The following is a 12,391-nucleotide window of genomic DNA, read 5'->3' on the forward strand; positions in this document are numbered from 1 at the left end:
AACTGTCAGATCACATCCTCTTTCTTCCTATCCTCCTACCAGCTGCCAGATCCCAACCACCCTCCTTCCTCCTATCTCCCTTGATCCTTATCAGTTCCTTCTTTGCATTCTCCAACTGTGCCTGAAGGGCACAGATTTTCCTTTCCTGTTCCCCAGTCAAAATGTTCCTAATGCATACTCTGTAGGATAGCGTCGGAAGTTCCATGCGGCTTTTTGCGGATGATGCTGTAGTATACAGAGAAGTTGCAGCATTAGAAAATTGTAGCGAAATGCAGGAAGATCTGCACCAGTTGGGTACTTGGTGCACAGAGTGGCAACTGACCCTTAACATAGAAAAAAATGGTTCAAATGGCTCTGAGCACTATGGGACTCAACTGCTGAGGTCATAAGTCCCCTAGAACTTAGAACTAGTTAAACCTAACTAACCTAAGGACATTACAAACATCCATGCCCGAGGCAGGATTCGAACCTGCGGTTCCAGACTGCAGCGCCTTTAACCGCACGGCTACTTCGGCCGGCCTTAACATAGACAAATGTAATGTATTGCGAATACATAGAAAGAAGGATCCTTTATTGTATGATTATATGATAACGGAACAAACACTGGTAGCAGTTACTTCTGTAAAATATCTGGGAGTATGCGTGCGGAACGATTTGAAATGGAATGATCATATAAAATTAATTGTTGGTAAGGCGGGTACCAGGTTGAGATTCATTGGGAGAGTCCATAGAAAATGTAGTCCATCAACAAAGGAGGTGGCTTACAAAACACTCATTCGACCTATACTTGAGTATTGCTCATCAGTGTGGGATCTGTACCAGATCGGGATGACGGAGAAGATAGAGAAGATCCAAAGAAGAGCGGCGCGTTTCGTCACAGGGTTATTTGGTAACTGTGATAGCGTTACGGAGATGTTTAGCAAACTCAAGTGGCAGACTCTGCAAGAGAGGCGCTCTGCATCGCGGTATAGCTTGCTCTCAGGTTTCAAGAGGGTGCGTTTCTGGACGAGGTATCTAATATATTGCTTCTCCCTAATTATACCTCCCGAGGAGATCACGAATGTAAAATTAGAGAGATTCGAGCGCGCACGGAGGCTTTCAGACAGTCGTTCTTCTCGCGAACCATACGCGACTGGAACAGAAAAGGGAGGTAATGACAGTGGCACATAAAGTGCCCCCCGCCACACACCGTTAGGTGGCTTGCGGAGTATAAATGTACATGTAGATGTAGCTCCAGGAGAGAGCCTCTTCTGTTCTCCCAACACCTCGCCACTGCACCCCCCCCCCCCCCCCCCCCTGTGAAAATATATCCTACAAGATTGGCAACAAATCCCTCTACTCACTACCCTATAACAGCTCTCACATTTCTCACTCATGGTCAGTTTCGAAAGAATAATTAAGTTTAAAGAATGTTTTAAATTTCCAGACTGAGATTTCCACTCTGCAGCGGAGTGTGCGCTGCTATGAAACTTCCTGGTAGATTAAAACTGTGTGCCAGACCAAGACACGAACTCGGCAAAGTTCGAGTTCGAGTCTCGGTCCGGCACACAGTTTTAATCTGCCAGGAAGTTTCATGTTTAAAATTTGTCAAGGACACGAGATTGGCTGTGTGTAAGCAAAAAACGACGCAAAGGTCTTATGTGCGGTGGTTGTTGTTTTTGTACTGAATTAGAGGTACAATGACAGAAGAATGAATCTGTAATTACTTTGCTCTAAAGGACCGTCCACACACAACGATCTGTCTGCGCAAATGTCTACGCACATCACATCTGCGCAGACAGATCGTTGCGTGTGGACAGAAGATTTGGACCAACCTGAGATGTGTGTTAACCTGGAAGTTGGAGGTTTGAGCGAAACCTCTCAAATCATTGGGTTCAAACCACATCTGCGCAGACATGTTGGAGCGATTGGACAGGATATCGCCGCAAATCTGACGCGAAACAGCTGTTTGCTCAGTTTAGTATTTGTATTTGTGCGCACAGGGCATTAAAGTGGCTGATATTCGTCAGTGTTTTCGAGAGTTTGTAAGCGTTTAAACTTCACACTATTGTTTTCTTTTTTACCAAGGCATGCTCAAAACTGAAGTGGGTGCTGAGGATCCAGGTGTACCTTACGCATCAAAGTTTTTAGGTGGGACCACAATTTGGATAACTTAAACAAAATTGTAAGATTTGCTTGCTTTGTCCTTTGAAATTTTTTAAATTTTTCTTACCTGCAACAGGGATTGTTAGCACACTTCCACTCAGTACTCTCCTATGCCATATTCTTATGTGACATTGTAGCAATAAGAAAAAGCATGCCCTATCAGTTCTGAAGAAAGTGCAGTCAGAAGATTGTGTTAAGATAATATTGGACGGACTTGCAACTGTGTGTTCTGGACAGAGGTATTATTACACTTGTTTTACTACCTAACATGTGGTTCATAACAATAGTAACTTAGATATTAACTACAGTATTCACAACCACAGTAGTACAAGGAAAACTTTTCAGGCAGATAACGAATCTCTGTCTGGAATTCAGAGTGGAGTTTTGTATCCTGGAACAAAAGTTTGTAACAGGTTGCTTCTACACAGTAGCGAACTGAAAATGCCTACTCAGAAACAAAGTACAAAAACCATAGCTCATTGGCCATGTAGGTATATAATCTCTAATAGTATAGGCCTGCTGTGTTTTAAACACGTCTACAACAGCAATAATATTATATGTAACTTGACAGACTTAATTTACTTGACTTGCCTTCATGAACTCATCCTTCAGGACAGCGTAAATAGCTTCAAATGTGTTGGGTATTATTTCACTCAACGCTTGTTTCGATATTGCAGTTGATAATTCGAAGTCCTTGTAGCTCCTTCCTGTTGCTTGGAATCTGAATGTTACCACGAGCCGTGCATGAGGAGAAATTGCCCTTCTCATACAAGTATTTTTTCTCATAATATGAGGGGCTACAAGCTTTAAGAGATAATTATAAGTTTGACATCCATCCGCAAATAATTTCGCCAGTCGTTAGGTTCGCCCTGCAACTCTCACAGTAAATTTACGCGAGAAAACTGCTTTCGCTTTAGCAGCCACTGTCTACACCATTTTGACCGCTTTCTCTGTTTCCTGCGGTTGGTCTGAATGTTTTTTGCAACACAAGTTGCGAACACAGACCACAACAGCACTTCCTCCATTTCTATATTTCAAAATAACTGAATTAAATTTTTGACGTTTACGGGGATCGTAGTCGCTTGCCACTGATATTTCTTTTCTACACCGACCGATGGCTGGCGACTAATAGATTGGAGTTTGTGTCGTGTGAACACACTACATTTGCAGCGATCTTTTGCATGTACAGACATCTGCGCCGATGTCTGCGCAGACAGATCGTTGCGTGTGGACCGGGCTTAAAACCAAAATTTACTTTATAAGGCGTGTTTGGTCAGGTTTTTAAACGTTTATAACTCGGAAAACTTAGACCTTGATCGCGTGAATCTGAATAGTAAACAATACGAAATGTGTTAGTTAAATACGATTTAGAAACGTTTAATTACACTTTTATTGCGACAATAGACACTGATGAAACTAGTAGCTGTCTTTTTTAAACGAATTTTGTACTGTGAGGAAAACTTGAATAGAATTTTTTTGTGTTTATGTCACGTAAAATTTCGGATTATGCCACTATTATTGGGATTTCAGCTAAAGAACAAGGTTTTTCAAGAACAAGCTCTGCTGGGACTCTAATATTCAGTTGTGTGACAAGAACGGACACTACAGCAAGTATACAAAACAAAGAAAATTTAAACTTGACACTATTTCCTCTTAAATAAGTTCTTTTAGTGGACGAAGAAATTGCCTGTATCTCGCTCGTTGGCAATCTTGCTCATAAACTTAAATAAAACAACTGAAAAAAGGTACTTACAAGCTTCCCTGCTATAATCTTTTAATTTGCCAGAAGGTCGACATAACATTCGTCGCAAATAACATCTCTGTAACTGTACACGCCGATTACTACAATGTAATATCTTTGAATTTCGCGTACCCACAAGTCTTCATTGAGTCGATGCCTCTTTCCGGTTTGTGAAGATGGTGGGTGGACATGTGGCATTCTTTATTTACAAAAATCAGTTTACATCGACTTCACCGTGTAATATATTCAAAATTGTGAGATATAGGTTGTTTTGCTATAAGTTGTGTGTTTGTTTTTGCAGGGTATTGATATTAACCACAAGTGGGACCGCAAGGTTCGGCGCACTGAACCGAAGTCGCAAGATGTATACCTTAGGCTTCTGGTTAAGGTAACGATGTTATCAGTATTCCTGCCCGTTCTATGTGTTTGTGTTGTTTAGTGTGATGTATTTGTGATATAAGCCTTTAAAAGAAACGCGCGTTTTTCTTGCGATTATGAATGTGACGTATTTGTGATAAAAGTTTCTGTAAGAAATGGCTCTGTGTTTCAGTTGTACCGATATCTCGCTCGACGTACGGAAGCGAAGTTCAATAAGATAATATTACGGAGGTTGTTCATGTCAAAAATAAATAGGCCACCTATTTCGCTCGCAAGAGTAGTGCGTTTTATGAAGAAGCCTGGCCGAGAAAACCTGATTGCTGTTGTAGTAGGAACGGTCACGAATGATGACAGAATATTTGAAGTTCCAAAACTAACAGTAAGTACCTTGAGAGAATTTGACATGGTGTATACAGTAGTTTATTTTGAATTTTATTCTACGAACTTACTGTAACTGGCTTTTCTTTTGGTTTTGACATTGTCCCAAACAACTTGAGTACTCTATGTGAGAGTGTATCTGCATGGGGATATTGTTCATTGTGCATATCTTTCAAATAGTTATAAGAGATCCTCATTTCAGATTTGTGCATTAAGAGTGACTGAGAAGGCACGTGCACGCATCCTAAAAGCTGGCGGTGAAATCATTACATTTGATCAGCTTGCTCTTCGTGCACCAACTGGAAAGAAGACCGTTCTGATGCAAGGTAAAGTATATGCTGTGGATCTGTTCTGTTGCTTTCCACGCACTTGTCTTGAATCTTTACTCTCTATTAGCTTGAACTTGGAACACTGGGCATGGTTGTGGCTTGAGGTACTGTAGGAATTATGGGTGTTAAAGGTATGGCAATAGCTCTGATGTTTTTCAGTTGATGTACTGATGGTGGACTTAATATGCCTTAAAATATTCACTAGCTTCAAGAAATAACTCACTGTGTGCTTTGTTGAAACAAGAGCTTCCCAGCTGGATGTGGTTACAATAGAAGTGATCATAACATAGATAATGTGGTTGAAACATATGATAGACTGCCAGGCCCAAACAACTTTTACTATAATACTGGAAGATTTAAAATAGCATATTATGATTTTGTGTGGAATGATGTTGGTAAGTCTGGTGGTGTGATGGTAGCTTGTCATATTACACATAGTATGACAATCTACTGTTAGAGCAACCAGACTTAACCAGTTTCATATGTTTGTGTATTTAGATCTTCTTATACTCTGATCAAAACTGCTTGTTAGTTAACTTTTGACATAGTGACAGTTGCAACAGGTAACTTCCAAAACTGTTGCTCATGTTTCTTCAGGCCAGTGTTAATGCCTACTGTGAGGGGTGGAAGAACACAAACAAGATACTGTGATGACAGATTGTTTCAAGTTGCAAATGGGAGTAAAGCAGCTGTGCAATGTGCAGTGTAGCATTTAATTTAAATGAAAGTTGACCACAAACTTTCAAATCAGCTACTGCAGAATTATCATTTATTCTACTGTGAATAAATCCGTGCGTAGGAATAGGAAATAGTTTTGTGGCTGAATTTTGTGTTATTTTCTGACAGATTCAATGCAGTTCTGTTGGCAAATGTGGGTTGCCCTTTTTTTTTCTTTTTATATATATAAAAATTAAAGTTATCTTCCCCACTTGTTATAAGTTTCCCATGATTTCCCTAAATCACTTCATGCTAATGCCTGGATGGTTCCTGTGAAATGGCTTCCCCATCCTTTCCTAACCCAATGACCTCACTGTTTGGTCCTAACCCCCACACCAAACAACCATTATTGTCTTTATATTTTAAAATCCATTTGGATGTAGAGTAAGCTTTTTGATATTTCTGGTCTACAATCTGGCTCACTCGTAGTGAAGTTTTCAACTATGTACAATTATTGTTTTAGTACTTACAAATGCATGTTGTTGCACAACTGCAGCTCACAATGCAGCCCAGTGCTTATTCACAGCCCCTTCTTATTATGAACAGTATATTACCTGATAAGCATTAACATAGTTTGTACTACACCGTTAGTGGCTTTGTCAAATGTTTGTTTTTACTTAATTGGCTCCCCATTTTTTCGGTACAGGGTTTTTGTAATCTATTTGAGTGTACATAATTTTCATAGGCTATGTTTGCAGCATGCGATACAGATCTGAAGATGGTTATTGAACTTCAGTTGTGATAGGAAAATTTTGGACTAGGCATTAAAAGTGTTTACTCCCATCCTCAGGCTTCAGCAGTGTATTTTTTGCAGAAAGCCATATTCACTACTAAGATTTGAATTTGTGTTGTTTTACTGAAAAATTCAAAACAATTATGGAATGTTGTATAAGAAATTAAGAACAATAAATGTTTTTTTCAAAATTTAAGAATATGAAGTACATGATTAGATTAGAATATTTTCAAAAGGTGAGCAGTTTTCTTGATTTCTGAAAAGCATTTGACTCATTGCCATACCTATGCTTATTGTCAACAATACGATCATATGGGGTATCAAGTAAAATTTGTGACTGTATTGAGGACTTTTTAGTTGGGAGGACACTGCTTGTTATCTTTGATGGATAGTCATTGTCAGATGTAGAAGTATCTCTGGGTGTGCTTCATATTGTGTATTAAGGACCTCAGGATTTTGTGGATGATGCAGTTATCTATAATGAAGTAGTATGTGAAAGAAGCTGCATAAATATTCATTCAGATCATGATAGGATTTCAACTTGGTGTAGAGATTGGCAACATGCTCTAAATGTTTGGAAGTGTAAAATTTTGCACTTCACAAAATGAAAAAATGTAGTATCCTATGACTATTAATAATCAGTGAGTCAGTTATAATTGGCCAACTCATACAATACCTGGGTGTAACACTTTGTAGGGATATGAAATGAAACAATCACATAGGTTCAGTCATTGGTTAAGCAAGTGGTAGACACACAAAAGGTCAGCACGAATGGTCACAGATTTGTTTAATTTTGGGGGGGGGGGTCGCAGAGGTATCTAAGAAACTATACTGGAACACTATTGAAGATAGACATAAACTATTCTGAGAAAGTCTTAAAAGTTTCAAGAACCCTTTTGTGGGCCTTGGGGATATACTTCAGACTACATATATTTCTTTACAGCATTTAAGGGAGTTTGTGTTACCACTTCTCAACACGCCTGACATCTAGTGGCAGTCTGCAGCACCAGCTGTAGTGTCTGTTGTGATATATAGCCTTAAGGACTGTGGGAAGAATATATCCTGCCAGACAATGGTGTTTTAACGGTTATTGGGAAGTATGGTTACCACCAAAGTATAGTTCCTGGCAGGGGCTTGGGAAGTACACTTACCACAAAATTAATCTGACATTTGTGGTCCTTGGAAGTTATACTTGGGAGTGTCCCAAAGCTTTTGGGAATATATCTTATATCTGTCTATGCCTGACATCTTGTGGTAGTACACTAAACCAGGTCTATGAAAACAGCTACAATCAATCAGCTTCTGTTTGTCGTGGGGTCACTACCGTTGTTGATACATATTGCTTTGCTTTTCCAGTATACATTATTGTGAGCTACATCAGTTCATATCTTTCCTACATGATTAAGTGTGGTACATAAATAAAGTCTGTGCTGGATGGTTAAGTTGGTAAATAAATGTTAATATCAGTAACAATTATTTTTTAAATAAAGTAGAAGAATGTGTAAAACGATAACAGAAAACGCTGGGCACTATTTTTTTATTTGGAATGGCAACACATAACAGCTCACAAAAGGGAAATTCATCTACCGCCATAGTTTTAATATCTCACAAAGCTGCCATGGTGACTGAAGTGCCAAAGAAACTGGTATAGGCATGTGTATTCAGATACAGAGATATGGAAACAGGCCGAATACGGCGCTGCGGTCGGCAATGCCTATATGACAAGAAGTGTCTCGCACAGTTGCTAGATTGGTTACTGCTGTTACAATGGCAGGTTTACAAGATTTAAATGAGTTTGAACATGGTGTAATAGAAGGTGCATGAGTGATGAGACACAGCATCTTCGAGGTAGCGATGAAGTGGGGATTTATCCATATGACCCTTTCACGAGTACTGTGAATTTCAGGAATCTGGTAAAACATCAAATCACTGACTGCGGCCGGAAAAAGATGCTGCAAGAACGGGGCCAACAACGACTGAAGAAAATAGTTCAGTGTGACAGAAGCGCAACCCTTCTGCAAATTGCTGCAGATTTCAGTGCTGGGCCATCACCAAGTGTCATTTTGTGAACCATTCAATGATACATCATAGATATCAGTTTCCGGAGCCGAAGGCCTGCTCTTGTACCCTTGATGACTGCACGATACACGGCTTTATGCCTCATCTTGGTCCTGTCAACACTGAAATTGAACTGTTGATGACTGGAAACATGTTGCCCGGTCGGATGAGTCTCTTTTCAAATTGTATCGGATGGATGGATGTGTACAGGTATGGAGACAACCTGATAAATCCATGGGCTCTGCACGTCAGCAGAAGCTGTTCAAGCTCGTGGATGTGCTCTAATGGTGTGGGGCATGTGCAGTTGGAGTGCAATGGGATCTCTGATATGTCTAGATACGACATTCACAGGTGAAACATATATCAGTGTCCCGTCTGATCACCCTCATCCATTTATGTCCATTGTGCATTCCGATGGACTTAGGCAATTCCAGCAGAACAGTGCAACACCCCATATGTCCAGAATGGCTACAGAGTGGCTCCAGAAACACACTTCTAAATTTAAACACTTCCACTGGCCACTAAGTGCCCCATACATGAACATTATCGATGTCCCTGCGGGGGCCCTACATGATATTGCGCAGGTGTACCAGTTTCTTTGGCTCTTCAGTATATGTACCACCATAGTTTTTGCTCCTAAATTATAAAAATAGTCAATTGCCCACAATTCTAATAGGATAGCAATACATTATCTTCACTCACTTGTTACAAAAAATGCATCGTCGAAAGGGTTAAATGATCACTCTAGGAATATACTACAACCTGCTATATATCGCTCACATAGAGATGTTAGGATAAGATTAGAATAGTTACTGCACTTGCAAAGAATTCAGTTCATTATGCCCGCGCTCCATATGTGAATGTAACAGAAAGAAACCCTAATAACTGGTACAATGGGACGTATCCTCTGGCCTGCACTTCACTGTGCTTTGCAGAGTGTAGATGCAGAAGGCAGTATTAACAAAAACCTCGGACTCCAACTACCAGAATCTATTTTTGGACGGAAGTACTTTTGGAAAAGACCATGCTTCTATGGCCGTAATTGGCATGAAAAGTTTAGGTGTTGCAATTTAAACTAAATCAAAGAAAGCTAAAAGTCACGACAAATTGTCTGTCAGAACTGCATAGAAATAAAAAGGTTTAATACATCAATTTTTCACTTGGCGTAATATATGTCTCTTATTACTGGTGTCTGGTGAAGTGGTGTTGGTGTAGGATGTTTATAACTGTTTCTATAATCAGTTCATACTCTCTGCTTGTATCCTAGCAAAAATTGCTGTTTCAGTAGCTGTTATTTAACACACACAACCTGATTTCAGTTAATACTATTTGTGAAAACAGACATTTCAAGAGTGTGGCTGTGTACAAAATGTATGTTTATTCTTTCAAGGAGGCAGCAGCAATCGGCCACTATTGATGATGTTATACATTTGCCCCAACTATGTTGTTTGTGCATATAAATAGTGGCTGACTGCTATCTTATTCTTTGAAAGAATTGATCTAGATTTCAATAAGTTTACATTAGTTTGCTGGAAATTTTAAATGTTCTATTTTCCCTAACCCCACAGTATGGATTTCCTAATCTTTCAGTAAATTGTGTGTACTGGTGGTAGTAAGTTAGGAGAAATTTACTTGTCATGATTTTATGTTTAGTTAGGATCTGTTTCTTTTTGTAGATAAGTTAGGCAAGAACTAATAATAAACAGTAGTTGTTCATAGTGGAATAAATGCATGTGACTTTCACTTTCAGGTCGCCGAAATGCACGAGAGGCTGTAAAGCACTTTGGTTTGGCTCCTGGTGTGCCCCACAGTCATACAAAGCCCTACGTGCGGTCTAAGGGTCGAAAATTCGAGAGAGCTCGAGGACGCAGGCGCAGCTGTGGTTACAAAAAATAATTGTAATTTACTTTCTGCTTGTGGACATCTACTGTTAATTATTTTGAAATAAAATAATGGACCCTGTGAAACTAACAAGGAAAACAAAAATTTACCTGGCTCATTGTTTTTGTAGTTTAGAATACTGTATTCTTAATTTTGTATGCTTAAGATATTATCTGTGTGATTGAGAGAAACAGGTTTGCTTTTCTTTAATTGGGGGGGGGGGGGGGGGGGGGGTAGGTGAAACTGTATGGTAGGTATGAAAACAGGAATATGTAGAACTACAAATGAAATAGTTTATCTAATACTCAACAAATTTGATTGTGTTTCTGGAGATTAGGTTGTCTGGTTGTTTTCATGTGTATGGAATTCCAAATTGTCATTGGTTACACATACTGTGTGTTATATTTCTGGCTTGCAACAATAGTTTTTTGCAAGGAGCATATTGTCACGGAGTCCTCATGTGTGGATGTCCCTTAATACCCAAGATGTTGACAGCAATTTGTTGCTACACCACACTTAAGATTCTATTAAGTTTTTGTGTTCTTTAGTTCTGATATGTGGTTCATTTTATTCGCCTAATTATTTTTGAGACGTTGACTTACTTTATAGTCTTGTAGAATCACAACCTTTGCTACTCCCAGTAAGATCTGGTGCTTTCCATATAATGTTATTCAAACGGAATGCTACATAATTGCCTCCGGAACCATGATTGTATCTGGCAATTAGAACTGATACTGTGAGCTTCTCTCTAGAAGAGGAGCTTTAGAAGGTAAGAGAAATTTGTACTGATTAAGAATTTGAGTAAATGTCCAATGACATCTGAAATGTGCCTGATGGATTTTATTTCTTGGTATCCGAATCAGGTGATTCCATCTTTCGGTGTTTCAAAACGATTTTGGCAGTTTTCATATGATTGAAGTTGCACATCATGCAGTTTAGCAGTGTGCTAAATATTGCGTTCCTATCAGGAAATCCATAACTGTCAACATTTTTAATGTTCAGTCAAAAACAATTGTGTGGAAAGGTACAAAACCTTAGGTGATGACAATGTTTGTACTAGTTGTTATCCTAGAGTGGTTGGTGAGCAGCAGTTGAATTGGTGGTGGTTGGAAGAATCGTCGAATGTGACATTTATGTGGAGATACAGCTGTCTAATGATTATAAGCTTTTTGAATTTTGAGTGAGGGATCTCGAAATGATTAATCTTAAGTGTCTCATTTTTTGACTGTGGGAGAAACTATACATGAAAACAATGCAGATGGTAAAAGTAATGACCCTAACTAAATACTTATCCCACTGTGAGATAAGACATGACTGTGTACAGACCCATGATTGTACCCAGGCATGCACCTTTTCGTCTGAAGCAAATCTACAGCCTCAGGTGCTTTTAATAGGGCTCCACAAATATGGAAATCACATTTGCATGAGATCAGGGCTGTATGGAGGATATATAGAGGCTTCCCAGTGAAATGTCTGCGGTGTATTTGAAACACAATGGCAACATGTTGGAAGTGAAAGTATCTCATTACCATAAACTGGATATGGAGTCAACTTGTTGACTGCTTTTTATAAGTGTCTCATGTAGAACTTAGGTCATGTAGAAAACTGAAACAGTACTGTATTTACTCGAATCTAAGCCGCACTTTTTTCTGGTTTTTCTAATCCAAAAAACCGCCTGTGGCTTAGAATCGAGTGCAAAGTAAGCAGAAGTTCTGAAAATTGTTGGTAGGTGTCGCCACAACTAATGCTACCCAGGCATGCTTTGCAGGCACAAAGATAAATACTGGCGCCAAAATCTGTGCGTCAGTAAATAAATTTTAAAAAAGGTGGAAAACGAGCTTTTTCTCCGTCCCGAGTTTCGACCACTGCATTTTCATACATTATCCAATTAAGTAAATACAAATTCCGTATTGTTCATCTTCGAATGTAGCAGCATTTCAATGTACTACAAGAATCCAACTGGCAAGACTGTTTGGGATGTTTGTCAATATGGCCAACTGTACATTCTGAATTTTTTCCTACCTGTGAGAA

General features: G+C 39.2%; 1 protein-coding gene across 1 annotated transcript; it reads left to right on the forward strand.

Moving 5' to 3' along the window:
• Window positions 1–3,997: 3,997 nt before the first annotated feature.
• LOC124605590 (60S ribosomal protein L18) lies at window positions 3,998–10,450 on the forward strand. The gene is made up of 5 exons (XM_047137377.1): window positions 3,998–4,065; window positions 4,188–4,274; window positions 4,437–4,643; window positions 4,845–4,968; window positions 10,230–10,450. The coding sequence occupies exons 1-5, from the start codon at window positions 4,063–4,065 to the stop codon at window positions 10,373–10,375; spliced, it is 567 nt and encodes a 188-aa protein (XP_046993333.1). The 5' UTR covers window positions 3,998–4,062; the 3' UTR covers window positions 10,376–10,450.
• Window positions 10,451–12,391: the final 1,941 nt, after the last annotated feature.

Source organism: Schistocerca americana, chromosome 3 (assembly GCF_021461395.2).
Source record: "Schistocerca americana isolate TAMUIC-IGC-003095 chromosome 3, iqSchAmer2.1, whole genome shotgun sequence".
Classification (NCBI taxonomy): Eukaryota; Metazoa; Arthropoda; class Insecta; order Orthoptera; family Acrididae; genus Schistocerca; species Schistocerca americana.